Raw genomic sequence first — 20,814 nt, 5'->3', positions numbered from 1 at the left:
AAAAGTAATTATCAACTTTAATCCTGTTTTCCACTGATAAATGGGAGTAAAACCAAAAAAGGTTAATTTGGTCCAAAGTTCCTAAAGTGGCATTACCTAGCATCTTATGGCACCGAAAGAGATGATACAATTCTTTGATGCTGAATCAGGTAAGTTATCAAACACATTCATTAAATTAATCAGATACATTAAAAGTATGACACTGGCACAGTAATTTAATATCTTAATTGGGGACACGGTGCTTAGCTACTTCTTCTTTTAAAGGAGGATATCTCTAGATTTTTGTCTATTTTTAAAACTCAATTCACCTCAAAAGTCCATTTTCTCCCTTCGAGTTAAATACTGAAGGTTTCTGAAGGTTTCTGCTACCTACATTATAAAAATCATACATGTCAAAATGTACCATACTTTATTAAACATAATATGAAGGTCTGACTCAACAGAAACATGTGAGAATGGTGACCAAAAAAAGTGGAGGGGGGCGCCTGGGTGGCTCAGTCAGTTGGGCCTCTGACTCTTGATTTTGGCTCAGCTCATGATCTCGAGGTTGTGGGATTGAGCCCCGCATCAGGCTCCATGCTCAGTGGGGAGTCTACCTACCTCTCTCTCTCTCTCCCTCTCTCCCTTTAGCCCTCCCCTTGGCTTATGCTCTCTCAATAAATAAATAAATCTTAAAAAAAGAGTCTGTTTTTAAAAAATGTGGAGGAAGAAAGTGATAATCCAAATATTTGTTATTAAAAATATCTCAACGTGGTCCTGTTGGAATTCTAAGTTCCAAGAGTACAAAGCAGAAAAGATTGCACATACTGAAACAATAAATAGGTTTAGCTGAAATATTTGTTTATATCTTTTCTCTTAGTCATTGCTTCTTTCCCATTTTATTGTTTATGGAAACGCAGTTTATATTTAAGCCAATAGATAAAAATAAAAACCCTAGAGATGGGGCACCTGGATGGCTCAGCGGTTAAGCGTCTGCCTTCAGCTCAGGTCATGATCCCAGGGGCCTGGGATGGAGCCCCATGTCAGGCTCCCTGCTCAGCAGAGAGTCTGCTTCTCCCTTTCTCTCTGCCTCTGCCTCTCCCCCGGCTCATGCTCGTGCACACACGTGCGCGCTCTCTCAAATAAATAAAGAAAGAAAACTTAAAAAAAAAAACAAAACACTAGAGATTATTATATATTTTTTAAAGATTTATTTATTTGAGAGAGAGAGAGCGAGAGCATGAGCAGGAAGGGCAGAGGGAGAAGGAGAGAGAAACTAAAGCACACTCCACACTGAGCACAGAGCCAAACGTGGGGCTCAATCTCACGAACCTGAGATCAAAACCCAAGCCAAAACCAAGAGTCGGATGCTCGACTGTGCCACCCAGACGTGCCAAGATAACTGCATTTTTTTAAAGTTTTTTTTTTAAAAGATTTTATTTATTTATTTGACAGAGAGAGACACAGAGAGAGATGGAACACAAGCAGGGGGAGTGGGAGAGGGAGAAGCAGGCTTCCCAATGAGCAGGGAGCCCGATGCGGGGCTCCGTCCCAGGACCCCGGGATCATGACCTGAGCCGAAGGCAGATGCTTAACGACTGAGTCACCCAGGCGCCCCGATAATTGCATTTTTTAAGGAATTTTCTTTACGGTTACTCGGGTTCATGAGGTCACATGGTGCATAGCTAAATTCGTTCCCAAGTTCACATGCCACTTGGGAGACTGACGGAGAAACCTAAGGAAAACAAATCATAAGAATGCTTTCCTGCACTCCTATCATTTAGATAGCAGAAATAAGCTATTTCCGAACACAATCACGTATTTAGACAACCCCATTTTATACACGATCTCTTCTCCTAAGTGGAAAATCAAAATGACTCAGATAACTGATAAAGAGAAAAAAACAAAAGAGCAGCAGCAAAGTGAACCTCTTACCTCTTTTTGAAGTTGAACTTTCTCTTTTTCCAAATCCAGGAAGTCTATCTGTAACATGCCTATCTCGTTCTTAACCTTTTGAACATCTTGCTGTATTTCTTCTTTTAGATATACTTCTGATGTTCCGTAACTACATGGTGGAGAAGAACTCTCATTTTCTACTTCGGGTTCCATACTTCTATAGTTATTAGTACTGTCATTATCTGCACAGAATGGCTTCCGGAACAAGTCTTTTGTCTTCTTGTAAGTGTCTGTAACAGCAGAACTATTGTGCCTTTTTATTTGAGCCATCTGTCTCACCTCATTGGAGCTGGAAAACCTTTTGTCACAAAGGCTTTCCGAATGACTAGACTGAGGTAGATGTCCCATCTCTAATTTAGAATTAGTGCTATTTTGGTTCATACTTTTTGCCATTGGCATGTCAAGCTCTTGGTCTTCTTTCACTTCAAACATAGCGAGTGGGTTCCTTACTTTTTTATTTTCTGTATCACTTTTAAAACTCTTATTTTTGTTAAAAACATGCTCAGTGTCTGGTTTGTGACCATTTTCACGGTCCGATTTATTTTCACTTAAAGCAAAATCAGAAGATGACTGCCAAGCATATTTGAGACTAGACGGTTTTTGTTCAGCAAATGCCTGAAATACTAGAGGGACAGGCACTGCAAATGTATCCCTTTTCTCACAATCGAGTCTGTCATTTGTCAAGTTAGAAGGTATTTCCATTACGTTTGCTCCTTCTTTAAAGTTACCATGTAGTGACTCTTCCTTAGGATAAGGAGCAATTTTGTGTCTTTGACAAGTTTTACCAAACTCCCACTTTAACTCACTGGTGATGAGTTTTAAATTCTTTTTCCACCCTAAGTTGCCTTGTTTGATCCAGAGTTCCTCATGGTTTTGCACAAGAAGATGTTCTGAAAATACAGCTACACGAGCCTCTCTATCACAGTTCTTATTCATCTCTGGTTCTCGAGACTTTTTTTGCAGATGCAAAAGTGGAACATTAATTTGCTTGGTTTGATTTTCAGATGTCTTTTCTGCCAGGATACATGTTTGTAAAATAACTTTATCCTTAAGTAATCAAGTATGGACAAAGAAAAATTAGAAAATAATTAAAATTTAACTGTTAGATTTCTTAATCTATGTTAAGCTGCTCCCAAGTCACTGGATTGTAACAAAGAAGCGAAAAATAACTCGCCCTAGCTTAAGACAGAAGAAAAACATAAATCCATCAACTTAACTTTGTCAGTTTTTTGGAAATAAACAATTCATTCCATGTTCCATCTACCAAAAAATGAATTACATTATTTTTAATGTGACAAACTTAAAAACATTTTACCTCACCATACCTTACATAGCCCCTACCGTGCATTTGAGGATTTTCTTTAAAGACTAATAACTAGAGAATAGGCAAATTTTAAATTATTAGGAGCCAAAATCAATTAACATCAATCAGAAAGAAAATTCCTAAATCTTAATTCAAATTATATACTATGATAGTGTTATACATCACTATAATTATCTGCTTCTATCCAGCTCTAATATAATGTCCACTGAGAGTGGATAAGAAAAATGTTAATAATACTGATTTCCTACGCTGAAATGAAATAACTGAAAGAGTTATGGTTTATTACCCAACTACAAAGGTCCCATCCTGGAAGGTGGGATTCTAGGCAATTGGCAATTGTGCTGATTTTATGACCCCACTCTCTGAAGTCAACTACACAGAGATCACAAGGCAAAATAAATCTTTAATCTTGGCATTAGTGATGGGCAATACAGAACTGCACATTTGGAACCACTGAGGATAATTACTCCTTCTACGTGGATCTAAGTCAGTAGTCATCATTATTACGCTGCTCATAATTTCAACTGTTTAAACATATGATTCAATATTTGGTGTTACCTTCTTTATCACATAAAAAGTGACAAAAATGGAAGAAGCAAACACTGTTCAGGAATTTTTTTTTCCTCTCAATTCCAAGGATGAAGTTTAGCTATAAGTTACTATAAATTCTAACAATAGTTTAAGGTTTGTAACTTGTAAAATTTTATAAAAACTAAATATTAAATTATAATCTATTGACTTCAATATGTCCATTCAAAAGATAATTTCATTTGAACTATGTTACGTTATTAAAGCAGGAAAAACAATATAAAAGCGGAAATTTACATTTAAATTTAACTTTTTACATACCTGTAGGTGGTTATTTTCACTTTCATCAAGTCTTTCTTGCTCTTCCTCTGATGTCCTTTCTAAGTCTCGTTCTCCTGGCAAATCTATATATTTAGTTAAAATGGACTACTGAGAATGGTTAGATAAAGCTATATCCTTCTTAAAAACAGAAAATAACATTTCATCTATTGATAGTTCAAATTAAACTTAATCTTTAGCTGAATATTTACTTTAAGAAACACTTTTAATTATCGGAAACTTCAACAAACCATTTGGGAAATACTAAAGGTCACCAGGTTAAAGACATACAAACATCTCAACGATTCATTCACAAGTTCATCCACCTCACATCAATGAACAAAACACTCAGAAACAAAATTTTAAAATGCAGCAGAAACATGTAAAATCACAACAGACTATTCTTTACCTTGTAACAGCACCTCTTAACACCCAAAGCCTCAGCTACAACATTATTCATGGTTTCCAAAATTATTAGTATTTTTTATGCCTTTATTAGTGTACAAGCTTCCTATGGGTGTACGTCGCTGCTGAGTGTAAACATTCCTGAAATGTTTTCCTCTCCTACTTGATAAATTTCTTCACATCTTTTAGGACACAGACTGCTATGTAAAGTCATCCTTGATTATGGCTAGTCTTCCCCAGATTAATAGGTGTCTCTTTCTTCAGGGGTACCTTAGTACTTTACAGATTTTTCTAGTGTATCTTCACCACCTGAACTGTAAATTACTTCTTTCTATATCTATTTCTTTGGCTCCTGGACTGTATGGGACAATCTCTCTCTCTCTCTCTCTCTCTCTCTCTCTCTCTTTTTTTAGACAGGGGGAGGAGCAGAGAGAGAGAGAGAGAGAGAATCTTGACCGGGCTCCAAGCCCAGCACTGAGCCACACATGGGGCTCGATCTCACAACTCTGAGCTCATGACCTGAGCCGAAATCAAGAGTTGGACGCTCAACCGACTGAGCCACACAGGTGCCCCTGTATGGGGCAATCTCTTAAGTCATCTCTATGTAAACTGTCTTCATTTTACTCAGTAATTATTTACTGAGTTCCCAGTAAGTGCTAGGCACCCAGGTTTCAAGAAGCACGTAGATAAAAGGTGTCAGGAATGGTTTTTCTGGACATAATGCCTGAACCGAAATTGAAAACAGTGAGGTCAGCCAGATTCAAAGGGATTAGAGGGAGGAAAACAGGGAGAGTATGCAAGGCTGTAGGAAGACAAGGGAGAGAAGCACACGACAGGGTAAATATTTGTCTAAAAGGGAGAGAAGCACACAACAGGGTAATACAGGGATCTAAGAGGAAGACATCACCAGCAGTTCAGAATGCCAGAGAAAAGGGCAGACGGCAGAAAGGGCTAGAGAGTTTGGCAGAAGTCAAGGTTATGAAAGCTTTATATGTAAGTTTAAGATACCTGGACACAAATATATTTTCAACAGTGGTTCCTAGTCATATTGACATTTGAGACAGATCACTCTAAATGCCGTGGAGAGGGATGAATTTGAGGGGCACTGTCACACAAGATGGGAGATGAATTACAAGGCAGTACTGCAAAATAAAGATGAAGTACACCTGAACTGACAGAATGGGTCCAGAACTATTGAGGATATAAAATTATCAGGGCACAGTACAGAATAAATCTGTATTAAATGAATAAGCACACAATCGTGGGTCCCTAGAGAACTAACTTTGCTCACTACTTTATAAAAGGCATCAAGTGAGAAGAGAAACAATCCACATGAACTGTTTTAAGTTGCTTGTATTTCTAATTTTTGTTTCAGATCTTCCTTTGTTACAGGAGCCTGTAGGTATTTTAGAAGTCCTCCTTCTTGGATCTACCAAGCTCGGGAAGAAGTAACAGCAAACAAGTCACTTGCAGAGGTAAATAACTTTGCATTTCTTGCCTGTACTCACTACTCTAGGAGATCATTGAAAATCTTTTGAAAACACAGTGTTAATTCTACAAGTAAAGAAAGAACCTAAAACTACAGGGGTGAAAAAAATATTGTACGATTTATGAGTACAGACCTGATCACATGACTGATAAAAGGCATGGAATTAACTGGTACATTAAGTAGAGCACACATTAGATGTGGTTAATCAATAGACTGAGTATCTTAGTAGAATGAAAACTGACTTTCCACATATTATTTTTAAATAATATAGTGCTCCTTAAAACCAGTATTCCATTTATTCATTAAAAATAATAAAGGGAGGTGCCTGGGTGGCTCAGTCAGTTAAACGGCTGCCTTCGGCTCAGGTCATGATCCCAGAGTCCTGGGATCGAGTCCCGCATCGGGCTCCCCGCTCAGCGGGGAGTCTGCTTCTCCCTCTGACCCTCCCCCCTCTCATACTCTCTCTCTCTCTCATTCTCTCTCTCAAAGAAATAAAATCTTGGGGGAAAAAAGGAAATAATGTATAATAAGCTTTCAGTATGGAAATAGGATTACCAAAATGGAAAAAAAAACAATTTAATCGCCACAGAATTTTTAGATACTGAAAATCTTTTGTATTTCAAAATCAGTGTCATGCTTACTGATAATAACAATTTTAGCATTTAGGGAATGAACGTGATAATCTCTTTTGTTTCCAAAATTAGTTTGATTTGGTAGATCATGTTAGTCTTTAAAAGGTTTTTTTGAAACAGCTATCATATCAAAAAATTAGCTCTCTTAAAAAAGAAAAACAGCCAAAGCTTCCATATTCAAATTAATCTCATTTGAATAATGAATACCAATACAACATAGATCTTTGATGTCTCATAGATCTGAGGAGGATGAATGAGTGGCTGTTTCACCCCAGGTTTAGCACTCCATCTGCTTTCAGTATTCTTTGTGGAGCAGCTGTAATTTAATCTGCTTTAGTGCAAATACACTCAAGCCATCTAAGGTGAATTCTCTCAAGTTTCCTCATCAACTCCAAAATTTCCTAGCTACCACGCCTTTCTTTCTTCCTTCCTTCCCTTCACTATCCACCTTCTTCAAAAGTAATTTCTGGGGGCGCCTGGGTGGCACAGTCAGTTGGGTGTCTTGGCTCTTGATTTCAGCTCAGGTCATGATGTCGGGGTCCCGGGACTGAGCACCGCATCGGGCTCCAGGCTCAGCAGGGAGTCTGCTTAAGGATACTCTCTCCCTCTCCCGTTGCCCCTCGCCGTGGTTGCTCGTTCTCTCTCTCTCTCCCTAAGATAAATAAATCTTTAAAAAAAGTAATTTCTGGATTTATGGTCTTGACTGTTCTGCTTTTACATCCCTTTGATTATGGATTATCTCTACCACTTCTTTCCTCTTTGTTTAGCAGCAGTATCTTACATCTATAACCTCTCTTTCTCCATCTCCTTGCTCCCCTCTAGCTAAAAACATGCTCAGCAATAAAAACAAAGTCATGCTCTTCCTTGATCCTATTATGTCTTGAACTATCCAGTGGCCCTTCCAGATTTCTCTATAGGGAAGTCTACATCCTTGCTACGTATGGAGCGCATGACCCAAGGACCACCAACACTGGCATCACCTGAGAGGTCAGAATGCAGAATCCCAGACCTGCTGCTCACAATGTGCATTTTTAACAAGGTCTCGGATGATTCACTACAATTTGAGAAATTCTGGTCCATACGGAGTCTGCTGCCACATTCCTTTACCTTAACTTAACCTTCTAGAAAAAGCCTCACGTTCCTATCGATTCTCCAAAACTAAAATGTATTAAAAGTCATAAACTTTCGGGGTGCCTGGGTGGCTCAGTTGTTAAGCGTCTGCCTTCAGCTCAGGTCATGGTCTCGGGGTCCTGGGATCGAGCCCCACATTGGGCTCCCTGCTTGGCGGGAAGCCTGCTTCTCCCTCTCCCACCCCCCCGCCTGTGTTCCCTCTCTCGCTGTCTCTCTCTCTGTGTCAAATAAATAAATAAAATTTAAAAAAAAAAGTCATAAACTTTCTAATGGACTTTTTATCAGGGCGAAAGCTTCCTTGATCTCCCCCAAGTGACCCTGCTCTCTTCTTCTTTCCAATTCTCTTATTTTGCACTAAATGATACTATCTTATGAAGTGCCACCATTTTGTATGACATTAAGATATATACATTTATAGCCGACTAGGACATAGCTCTGCATAATCAGCTACGCCGGTCCTTAATGTCTTCCCAACAGTGAGGAAATCAGGAAGAGTGGAAAAATTTTGGCATACTACTCTGACAAACTTTGGTACTGGAAGCTCACTTGATATTTTTCCTGCATTTCAAATACTCTGCTCTTCCTTCTAAAGAATTATTTTATGTTACCACCTTCCACTATAAAGAGCTGCCTTTGCCCTTCATTTACTCCCGGTACTCTCCGCCTTTCTCATCATTCCCTCTTTTGCTCTTTTCCTCTTATTTCCTGATGTTCCTTAGGTCTTAGAATACCTTGAAATGGAACCAGTAATTTAGTTCCTGCAGTGGCACTCTCAATTTAATCTGTTGCTGACACCTGATAAGATATCAATTTATCTCCTTTTCACATCTTTCTCCTTTCTATGCGTTTAATAGGTGATTTTCTTTGGATATTAGAACATATCACTATTCCCATTTTAAATTAACATTCTATCAAGTGACTTTTTAATAAAATACAATTCTTACCTTCTACTTCTTCATTTAATATACGTGGTCCCTTCTGATCCGCAGCTCCAGATAAACGTTTAACGTCTTTCTTTGGAAGACTCTCAGAAATACTCTGTTAAAATTAACATCAAAAATGAGCTGCATAAAGACTTCCGAATCCTTTTCTAAGAAAATATCTGAATTTCCGACGTTAACAGCAATCAGACTTACAAATAAGAAAAGCATGTATTGAAAACCAAAACATCTCAAAACCTCATATATGCTTCCTAGATTAAGGGTACCTTTTAATCTCCATTTGCCCGAACATGGAAGGCCAGAGTAAATACTTTCATAGACAGAAGACTGATTTGTATGTACCTTTCAACAGGAACTAACAAAACACCTAACTCTCCTTTGCATTCCCCACCAAAATAAAAGGACATTAAAAAGATGTATTTAAACAAATTCTTTAATAAGTATATTTGCTACAAATTTAAACTCTTCCTGACGGCAGAAACGTTTTCAGTGCTCAAAGAAGAAGATACTGGACATGATGAGAAACCTTGGAGTATATCATCTTGAGTATAAACAGAACACTGTGGTAGCTGCTGCTTCATTTAGATAAACAAAGGCTTGGAATTTTTATTGATAGGAAAAATGGTTGAATGAAATGGCAAAGAAGGAAGAAAAACTTTTCTTGAAATTATATTTAAATAATAGCAAAGCAGTTTAGATACAGGTATGAAACTCTTCAAAAAGTCTAAGCTTTCCTAAGGGAAGACTAAGAACATTTATTTATTAATTACCTAAAATGTACCAGGCACTTATTTTAGTATGCACATTTTCTTTTCTACACCCAACAGTAACAACAATGATTATGACAATGGGGTGGATCTTCCTGCTTCCTGGTCATTCCAAGACATAAGAGTGAAATGATGCATAGATGTGATCCATGGTTCTCTCTGTCTAGAACGTCCTTCTCCAAGACCCTGGCACGACTGGTCCTTCTCATCCGCCACTTGGCAGCTCTTGCCACATTCAGAGAGATCTTTCCTGACTAACAAAATTCCACTCCCATTCTCATCCCCATCCTAATGACAAACTCCCCCAAAATTCCCTAACCTAACATTTCCATTTTCTTTATACAAAGCACTTATAGTAACTTACAATGGATTGTTGTTTCCTTATTTTTTCTGCTCCTACCACTACAGCCTAACCCCTCAACTTATACAGCCGGTACATAGCTGATATTCAATAACAGAAATGTATTTAAGGTCAAACATATAAAATCTCACTGAGGGGGGTGCCTGTGTGGCAGAGTCAGTTAAGTGTCCAACTCTTGATTTCAGCTCAGTTCACGATCTCAGGGTCATGAGATCAAGCCCCATGTCGGGCTCCGTGCTGAGCATGAAGCCTACTTGGGATTCTCTCGCTCCCTCTTCTTCTGCCCCTCCCCACCCCTCTCACACGCTCTCTCTCTCTCTCTCTCTCTCTAAAAAAGAAATAAAATCATCTCACTGAGAAGGTCTCAAGTACCAAGTCACTATACTGTCGACCCTTACACAATGCAAGGGTTAAGGGCGTTTGCACAGCCGTGCAGTCAAAAATCCACATCTAACTTTTGATTCCCCAAAAACTTAACTACTAATCTCCTATTGAACTTCCTACTTTAAACGCAATTAGACTTAAAATAGGAAAAATGTAAATTAAAAACCAAAACATTCAAACAGAAGACCTCGTATCTGCTCTCTAGATCTAATCTACGTCTTAATCCTCATTTGGCCCTGGACTCTGTAAAGTGAGCATGGAAGGTCAGAGTAAATTATAACCTAATGCTGACCTTACCAATAATGTAACGTCAATTAACACATTTTCATGTTATAGGTATTATATACTGGATTCTTACAATATAAAGAAAAGGCTATTAAGAAATCATAAGGAAAACAGATTAACAGTACTGTACTGTATCAAAAAAGTCTGTGTGTAAGTGGCCACACAATTCAAACTCATCCCGTTCAAGGGTCAGCTGTATATCTATACAATGTCACTGAAACTTAACATATCCCAGATTAGAAATCCACCTGCCCGTTCTATCTTTGCCATTCTTTTCTTGACACTACTGCCATTTATTTTATTGTCCTTCAGAAATCTTCACATTTAAAAAAAGTGTCCTCAATATTTAATAAATCACTAAATACTGCTGTGATCATTTTTGTCCTGTATTTCTATAGCAGCCTTTACAGTATACAAAGTGTTTTCACATTTGTTCCCACATTTGTTCATTACACATACCTGAGAGGTAGGTATTAGTACCATTTTTATGAATGAGGTCACTGACATTCAAACAGGTTAAACAAGTTTTTCTGGGATCCCACAGCTACCAAGTGACAGAACCAGGATGCTAGCATATCTTTTGACTTCGAATATGGTGCTTGCACCATTGTGTAGCACCTGCCTGTGCTAAGAGGTCAGGCCCTTTTTACCTCCTTCCATGGTCTGTCACCTTAGAATAGGTCATCATCACTTTATACTTATGTTACTACAAGTATGGCAGCCACAAAGATACTTAATGCATACTATTTTAACTATCCAAAAAGGCTTTTACCTATTAAAACACCACTAAACCAGAGATGCCTGGGTGGCTCAGTTGGTTCTGGGATCTAGCCCCATGTGCTCAGTGGGGAGCCTGCTTCTCCCTCTCCCTCCGCACCTCCCCCAGCTCACGCTGTCTTTCTCTCTCTCTCTCTCAAATAAATAAAGAAAATCTTTTTAAAAATAAATAAATAAAACACCGCTAAACCAAATTGTTATTATAATCCCAAAGCTCCTTGTAAATCCACTTGACAATCCAAATATAATACTTTCAGGGCCCCTGGATGGCTCAGTCAGTTGAGCGTCCAACTCTTGGTATCAGTAGTGCTCTGCGCCCAGAGTGGAGTCTGCTGCAGATTCTCCCTCTCCCTCCTGCTCACTCTCCCTCTCTCTCTCTAATAAATAAATAAAATATTAAAATATATATATATATATATATATATATACACACATATAAACACACACATACACACACACACACATATAAAATGCTTTCAAGTCCCAGGCATTAGCTTTTCAGGCTCCAAGTTGTAAAAAACTGTAACCCAAACTTTCTAGATCTGATTAGGAATTTTGCACATCCATATACACCACAGAATCACATCTGGCCATAGCTTGGCCTGGAGTAATTCTTTAGTTTTTTAAATAACTTAATTTCAAAACCCAAACTACTTCCTTATGACTCCTAAGCCTCGGTTTTCTGCAATAATACTACACAGCTTTCATTAAGTTAAGCTCGCAAATTAGCAGAACTGTATTATGCTGTATTATTATATTTAGCACATGATTATTTTATCAATTACACGTAAAAAGTATAAGGAAATAGTTTTTATGCGTAAATGCAGAGATGACAGAGAAAAGTCTAAGCATCCCCATTTATGCTTTAACATCATTCAATGCTTATATATATATATATATATTATTTTAAGATTTTATTTATGTATTTGATAGAGAGACAGCGACAGCAGGAACACAGGCAGGGGGAGTGGGAGAGGGAGAAGCAGGCCTCCGGCCGAGCAGGGAGCCCGATGCGGGGCTCGATCCCAGGACCCTGGGATCACGACCTGAGCCTAAGGCAGATGCTTAACGACTGAGCCACCCAGTCATCCCAGAACTTTTTTGCATTAATTATAACATTTGACTCTTAGTTTGTCGTAATTTTAATCGATAAAAATATTTCGTGTTTAACTTTATCATTATAAATGATTGCAATTTTTATAAATTCTGCTTCATTTCTGTTTGAATAAAAACAGCAGAATTGGGACGCGAGGGTGGCTCAGTTGGTTAAGCGACTGCCTTCGGCTCAGGTCATGATGCCGGGTTCCTGGGACTGAGTCTGCCGGCTCCCGGCTCGGCAGGGAGCCTGCTTCTCCCTCTGGCCTCTCCCCTCTGTTGTTTCTCTCTCTCTCTCCCTCTCTCTCTCAAATAAATAATAAATAAAATGTTTATAGAAACTAAAAAAGGAATATAAATCTGAGCCATATTGTTAAAAATTCATATATTTATGACACATTATGCACACTACTTATAACATTCCATTATATAGAATTCCATCTGTCTGCTCATTTATTCACATTCAGAAAATATGAAATGGCTTCTTCCAAGCAAGACTTTATTCTACGCGTTCTAGGAGAGGCACAATTACGTTTCCTAACATCCAGTAGCTTATAATGATGCAGGGGCTTTAAAATGAATATTTAAATAAGAATGAAATTTTAAATTTTGGAATCTGACAAAAAGATTGAGTAGATATTTTTAAAAACTATACTATAAAAGATTTCTGAAATTGGACATTTTATCATATGGCTATGAAGAGCCTCTGCCTCTAGAGCTGATTATTATTTTAGGCAAAATATGTATTCTTCACTTAGATAAAGTTTTAACTATACTCTTAATGGAATTATTTTGAAAACACAGTGGAATACCTTTGCAATATAAATTTTGAGAAACAATTTAAATTTCTGAATTTCCACAATTTCTAATATTATTTTAGTCTAAATGTAGAACAAAGGATAAAAATAGAGAAAAAAGTCTTTTTTAAAACAATATGTTACCAAGGTAAAAAATGTCCAAGATAAAAAATCTCCGCAATAATTGAATCCACTATAGATTTCATTTAGGCATGAGTATACACGTCATATTAAGAAAGAAAGAAAGAAAGAAAGAAAGAAAGAAAGAAAGAAAGAAAGACAGAAAGAAAGACAGAAAGAAAGACAGAAAGAAAGACAGAAAGAAAGAAAGAAAAGTCATGTTAACATAATTTAAAACTCACAGTAAGAATCGTTACCCTTGACCAAGTATCTTATTTCCTCCATTATGGAAAAGCTTTTCCCAATATAATTTTCTGTCATTATGTATTTTCCAGCCCACTTTTTTCAGTCTCTACCTTCAGTATTTACTAGAGTAAAAAAAAAAAAACAATTTTCAACTCATCATATTTCTACAAAATGGTTTGTTATGACCAACTTTCCATCACAAACATAAAATGATAATAGGTAGGCCACTGCTAAATTTTAAGAGTAAATAACATACAAACTAAATTCAGAGCAGGAAAACAAATTGCACAAGAGAGTACTTTACCTCGATACCAAAATTTAAGTCTTCAGCATCTGATGTAAGCCATGAATCATCAGTACCAGGTTTAATGGAAATACTTAAGAGCAAAAACATACAACAAAAGCAAGTTTATTAGAAAGAAAAATCGAATGAAAGGTCAGCTATCTATTTACTGAATGAAGTTTCTTGATATAATTAAAATTTGGCCTCTGTTTTTGTTACTAAGTTTGTATTTTAATTCCTGTATCATTAACATACAAGTACTATATTAGTTTCATGTATACAATATAATGATTCGGCAATTCCATACATCACCCAGTGCTCATCATGACAAGTGCATTCCTTAATCCCTATCTCCTATTTCACCCATTCCCCCACCCATCTCCCCTCTGGTAACCATCAATTTGTTCTCTATCATTAAGACTCTGTTTCTTGGTTTGTCTTTTTTTTTTTTTTCCCTTTGCTCATTTTTATTGTTTCTGAAATTCTACACATGAGTAAAATCTTATGGTATTTGTCTTTCTCTGACTGACTTCACTTAGCATAATACTCTCTAGTTCCGTCCATTTCACTGCAAATGGCAAGATTTCATTCTTTTCTATGCCTGAATAATATTCCATTGTGTATATATATCACTTCTTTATCCATTCATCTATCAATGGACACTTGGGCTGACTCTGGTAAATAATGCAGTAGTAAACATAGGGGTGCATGTAGCCCCTTGAATTGGTGTTTCTGTATTTTTTGGGTAAATACCCAGTAGTGCAATTACTGGATTATAGGGTGGTTCTATTTTTAACTTTTTGAGGAAACTCCATACTGTTTCCCACAGTGGCTGCACCAGTTTGCATTCCCACCAACAATCCAAGAGGGTTCCTTTTTCTCCGCAACCTCGTCAACACTTGTGTCTTGTGTTTTTGATTCTAGTCATTCTGACAGGTGTGCAGTGGTGTCTCATTGTAGTTTTGATTTGCATCATCCCTGATGATGAGTGATGTTGAGCCTCTTCTTCTGTGCCTGTTGACCATCTGTATGTTTTCTTTGGAAAAATGTCTGTTCATGCCTTCTGATCATTTTTAAACTGGGTTGTGTTTTGGGTGTTGAGTTCTATCAGTTCTTTATATTTGTATACCAACCCTTTATCAGATATGTCATTTGCAAATATCTTCTCCTATTCATAGGTTGCCTTTTCATTTTGTGGACTGATTCCTTCGCTGTGCAAAAGCTTTTGATTTTGATGTAGTCCCAACAGTTTATTTTTGCTTTTGATTCTCTTGCCTCAGGAGAAATAATTAGAGAAACAAACAAACAAACAAACAAACACTGCTATAGCCAATATCAGAGAGATTACTGCTTGTGCTCTCTTCATGTATTTTTATGATTTCAGGTGTCACATTTAGGTCTTAAACCCATTTTTGAGTTTATTTTTAAAGAAAGTGGTCCAGTTTCATTCTTTTGCATGTAGCTGTCCAGTTTTCCCAATACCATTTGTTGAAGAGACTGCTTTTTCTCCATTGGATATTCTTTCCTGCTTTGTCAAAGATTAATTGACCATATAGTTTTGGGTTTATTTCTGGGGTTTTCTCTTCTATTCCACTGATCTATATTTGTATTTTGCCAGTACCATACTGTTTTGATTACTACAGCTTTGTAATAAAACTGGAAATCGGGAATTGTGATACTTCCAATTTGTTTTTCAATATTGCTTTGGCTATTCGAGGTCTTCAGTGGTTCCATACAAAGTTTAGGATTGTTTGTTCCAGTTCTGTGAAAAATGTTGGTATTTTATTAGGCATTGCATTAAATTTGTAGATTGCCTTGGGTAATATAGACATTTTAACAATATGTGTTTTTCCCATCCATGAGCATGCAACGTCTTTCCACTTCTTCTGTCTTGACACAATTTCTGTCATCAATGTTTTATAGTTGTTAGAGTATAGGTCTTTCAAAATTTGGTCTCTGTTTTTAAAAAGGTTTTCATTATCTATTTTGCCTCCACCTCTCCGAAGATGTGAAATACCTACTAAAGACCCAGTCTCAGTTCCCATACCTAAGAGTGACAGGCAAGGAATTCTCTGAAATGTTTGAAAGTTAATTGTTTAAAAGTTAACCACAATGAATTATCACCTTATACCTGTCAGAATGGCTAGAATCAAAAACAAAAAAAACAAGTGTTGGTGAGGATGTAGAGAAAAAGGAACCCTTGTGCACTGGTGATGGGGATAGAAAATGGTGTGAAAAACAGTATGGAGGTTCCCTGAAATATTAAAAATAGAAATACCATATGATGCAGTAATTCCACTACTGGTTATTTACTTTCCCAAAGAAAATGAAAACACTAATTTGAAAAGATATATGCGCCCTCATGTTTATTGCAGCATTATTTACAACAGCCAATATATGGAAACAACCCAAGTGTCCATCAACAGATGTATCTCTTACACACACACACACACACACACACACACACACACACAGGAATGTTACTCAGCCATAAAAAAGAATATGATCTTGCCATTTGCAACAATGTAGATGTACCTAGAGGGTATTATGCTAAGTGAAGTAAGTCAGAGAAAGACAAATAGTGTATGATTTCACTTATATGTAGAATCTAGAAAGCAGAACAAATGAACAAACAAAAAGCAGAAACAGACGCAGAAATAGGGAGAATTCTGTATTGTCAGAAGGGAAGGGGGTGGGGGACGGACACAATGGGTGAAGGGGAATGGGAGGTTCAGGATTCCAGTTATAGTAAGTCACAGGGATACAAGTACAGCATAGGGAATATAGTCAATGGTACTGTAATAGCATTATGCAGTAACAGATAGTAGATACACTTGTGGTGAGCATGGTGTAACATATAGAGTTGTTCAAGCACTACCTTGTACACCTGAAACTAACATACCATCTTGGGTCAACTATGCTTCAATTAAAATAAATAAATAAATATATAAATGTTAAAGAACAAATTTATGCTATTAGTGGGAATACTATTCCCAGATTAAAAGATTAAAAATTATAAGGCCCAAAGTTTTTCCTTCACAGGTCCTGCCTTATTTAGGTCTACATAAACTAGCAAGACCTTAAAAACCTTCACAGGCACTCAGATACCCAAGAAGAGAGACTGCGATAAAAATAGAGTCCGGGTAGCTGTGCCTCTATTTCCCTATACACTGCCTAGTATTTTCTTTCTGTGAGTTCCCACTCCTATTATCACTCTTCTGCAGGGTTCAGTGGTACTCTCCAACCTTTAAGTCTTTAGCCTATGAAAGCACAGACTCCCAAAACAAGGATAGGCTCAAATGACCAAGAGTAGGAGCCATTTCCTGCTCCTGGAGAACAAGCTAAATGGAGTTTCAGTCCTCCATGTAGTCATCTCAACATAGACATGTTACCAACTACCCAAATAAAACTCTCTTACTGATTTGACAGCCAGTCCCACCCACCAAACCCTACATGCACATGGGCAGGGCATCAGAGAATTAAGAAAAGAGGTGGAGTGAGGAGACCGCTACCTTGGGCCATACATCTATGTTGTGTAGAATCTCCATTCCGCCTATTACTCAAGAGGATCTAAGCCACTCTCTGTAAGTTGGGGTGCAAGTAGATGATATCACATTCTTATATGCTGTAAAAAGATTCTTCCCAGTGGCTCAAATGATTTTAATATCTCTCAACAGAAAACCTGAAGTATGCTAGTTCGTTCAATTAAACCAACAAACAAAAAAGCTGCTCAAGATTCTCTTCAACCCTCTATTTTAATATGCCTTTCTAAACAACTCCCAATATCCTGTGTCCTTCATTCCTTTGTGTGCGTGTGTGTGTGTGTGTGTGTGTGTGTGTGTGTGTATCCTTCATTCCTATAATTCATCTTTATCTAACTTATTATAAACCCCACTATTCTGACATCTTTTCTAAAACTATCCAACCCAGTGTTATTCTTCTTGAAACTTGGCCTCTCCTGCTAATTCCTTCCTTATCCACCTTCACTGTGTTCACAAGACCCCCTCCCCATCTTTCAATTATTAAAACATTCACCTACAAGATGAAAAAAAGGAAGAAACCTGAATTTAAATCTCATTTCTGTCACTTATATCCAAGTAAGTCACTTTTAATCTCTTTTGAGTTTCAAATTCTCCATTTAAACAACCACTTGGTGAGGATGTTAAACATAGGTTGCAGTACCAGAGGGTATTTTGATTAATTCATCTCTGAGATTCCTTAAAATCCTGAAATTCTATGTGCTTTTGATTTTGTCTATAGAAAAACAGAGACTAATTAGCTGGCAGAAATGGAAAAAATTAATGGACTAAAAGAAACAACAAGAAAAGCAGAGAACAAAGTAAAAAAAAACAATCAAGAAAAGATTATAGAAAAGTCATGGAGAAAAGGAAAAAGGTCTATAAAAAAAGAAGCTTCGAAGAACTAGTCAAGGGTACTAGCCTAAAGGGAAAACTAGACTGGGAAGTCAGTAAATAGAGAATCATTTAGAAATAGCCTCTAAATAGATGATAAACTTAATTAACGTAACATGGTCTACACCTAGATTACATATCCTTCACTTCTGGAAACATCATTCCTCTCAAGGAGAGCAGACATCACTATATCTAAGAATTTGCCTGATTAGGTCTTGCTTGTGTAAAAGCTATGTACTGTGGCCATAGGTAACTGAGATCCACCCTAAAATCTTTGACAGTAAAAACAAGAGACTAGTTACCACTGCAATACTGACCTCTAGTTATCACTAGTTGTCAAATATATTAGGACAAATGCTTGAACGAACCTGGTTTCTTAAGAAAACTCTAAAGCAGGGGTAACACATAACTAAATTTGAATGCGTTGATCTGACTAGGATCTGTATCTTAATCCCAGTGCTGCTGAGGGACAAAAGAATGGATGTGGGAGTCACACAGGCTGACAGTCAAATCATGGGTCTGCTACTCATTAACTATGCAATCACAGGTCCATTAATCAACCTCCCTGCACCACAGCTGACTAATAAAAAATAGGCTATAATAGCAGAGCTACTTTGTGAAGCTGTTGTAATGACTATATAAGTAATAAAGGTCAAGCACATAATATAGTGTCTAGTCTAGCCCAGAGGAGAACTCAACAAATGCTTTTCTCTGCATTCCCTTAGTTAACAGGTAATTTTAAAGACTCCATAAAAATCCTACCTGCTTAAAGACTCCTCTTCAGAAATCTTATCCGCCACTAATGAAAAAAGCAAAATACATTTTAAATCAACAACAGAAAAATACAGAATATTAAAAGTATAAGACTGATGATTTGTTAAAAAGTATTCCTTCAAGACCACACCTGGAAAGCACACTGGAAAGACTATTAATTATATTATTGGTAGGCAGTTAATGCATTAAGAAATCTTACTTTCTCCTCTACATTTACCAAATGCAAGAAGAGAATGGTATTTATCAGAATTTGATACCTTGTAACCAAACCCTATGAGACTGACCGAAACTGGTATCATTAGCAGAATCATTATCATAGACTGACAATGTCAAACTTAAATAACATGATTCTTCTGGACTTCCACTACTAGGTGTAGTTAAAAGAGACTGTATTTATTTTGCTGTAACACAACAGAACTTCTCCAGCTCTTCAGCAGACTGTTAAGTTTAGGATGAAACATCTCATCACAAAGTTTGGTCTATAGCCAGTGTACTTTGCAGCATGGCAAAACATAGCAAACAGACTCTCTCTGGCCTTCTTTCCAATTGCACGTAAGTATGAAAGATTTTAGTGACTTTAGTGATTCTGGTTTTATAAAGTATAACCTCTTGAGACTATCTACTTTCATTGCTAGAGAGTCTATCTGGACCCACCTCTTAGACCAGGATGGTACCAATGGTTAGTGCTAGGTAGCAGTACATGATGTCATTGTTCTCAACCCTCCCCACTATGTGACAAATGCCTACAGAAATCACACTTTTTCAGTCTGTAAGGCATATGTCATCAGATCCTACACTGATGAACACAAACAAAACAAAACAAAACAAAGGACAGAGAATATCTTGAATCACTACATTCCATTACCTTGGAATTTTAATTTTTTAAACATTCAAGAAGAGGGGCGTCTGGGTGGTTCAGTCGGTTAATCGGTTAAGCATCTGCCTTCAGCTCAGGTCATGACCTCAGGGTCCTGGGATGGAGCCCCACATCGGGCTCCCTCCTCAGCGCAGGTGTCTGCAACTCCCTCTCCCTCTGCCCCTCCCCCTCGTCGAGTTCTCTCTCTCTAATAAAATCTTTAAAAAAATAAAATTAAATTAAAATAAATAAAAAAAAACCATCCAAGAACATATCCACCATATGATTGCAACTATAGGACATTCTGGGAAAAGCAAAACCTTTCAAGTTAGGAGTTAAGGGTTGTGGCAAAAGGAGGGATGAATAGAAACAGCACAGAGGACTTTCAAGGCAGTGAAACTATTCCGTGTCATTATACATTTGTTAAAACCAACAGAATGTACAACACCAAGACTGAACCGTAACGTCAATTATGGACTTTGGATGGTAAAGATGAGTTAATGTAAATAAAACAATCTATCACTGTGGTACAGGATGTTGACAACAGGGGAGGCTATGCATGTATGGCAACATGGGGTAAACGGAAACTCTCTATACTTTCTGCTATATTTTGCTGTTAACTTGAAAATGTTCAAAAAAGTAAGGCCTATTTATCATGAAGAAAAAAAAGGTATCCATTGAGCCTGCTATCACCACGTATTAAAGATACAGCCACCATGAAAATTAAGATAAAGACTGAAGTAACGGAATACACGTGTTATCCACCAAATTGAAGTATATGGAAATACATAAAGCAAATAATTTTATTTTTTTAAAGATTTTATTTATTTATTTGACAGAGAGAGAGAGATAGCAAGAGCAGGAACACGAGCAGGGGGAGTGGGAGAGGGAGAAGCAGGCTCCCCTCTGAGCAGGGAGCCCAATGTGGGACTGGATCCCAGGACCCTGGGATCA

General features: G+C 37.4%; 1 protein-coding gene across 1 annotated transcript in view; it reads right to left on the bottom strand.

Annotated features, from left to right (window-relative positions):
- LOC114203931 (ankyrin repeat domain-containing protein 26-like) overlaps positions 1 to 20,814 on the bottom strand; it is a 125,885-nt gene that overhangs the window by 91,269 nt on the left and 13,802 nt on the right. The window contains exons 7-8 of the mRNA XM_088025706.1: positions 18,993 to 19,029; positions 13,840 to 13,912 (exon numbers count right to left, since the gene is read on the bottom strand). Of these exons, the coding sequence (XP_087881832.1) occupies positions 13,840 to 13,912; positions 18,993 to 19,029 (110 nt within the window). The remainder of the gene's footprint in view (positions 1 to 13,839; positions 13,913 to 18,992; positions 19,030 to 20,814) is intronic.

This window comes from Eumetopias jubatus, unplaced genomic scaffold (assembly GCF_037043125.1).
Source record: "Eumetopias jubatus isolate StellerSeaLion01/CBP00866 unplaced genomic scaffold, mEumJub1_p1.0 scaffold_8, whole genome shotgun sequence".
NCBI lineage: Eukaryota > Metazoa > Chordata > Mammalia > Carnivora > Otariidae > Eumetopias > Eumetopias jubatus.
The sequence above is the reverse complement of the archived record's forward strand: the minus strand, read 5'-3'. Positions and strand labels throughout refer to the sequence as shown.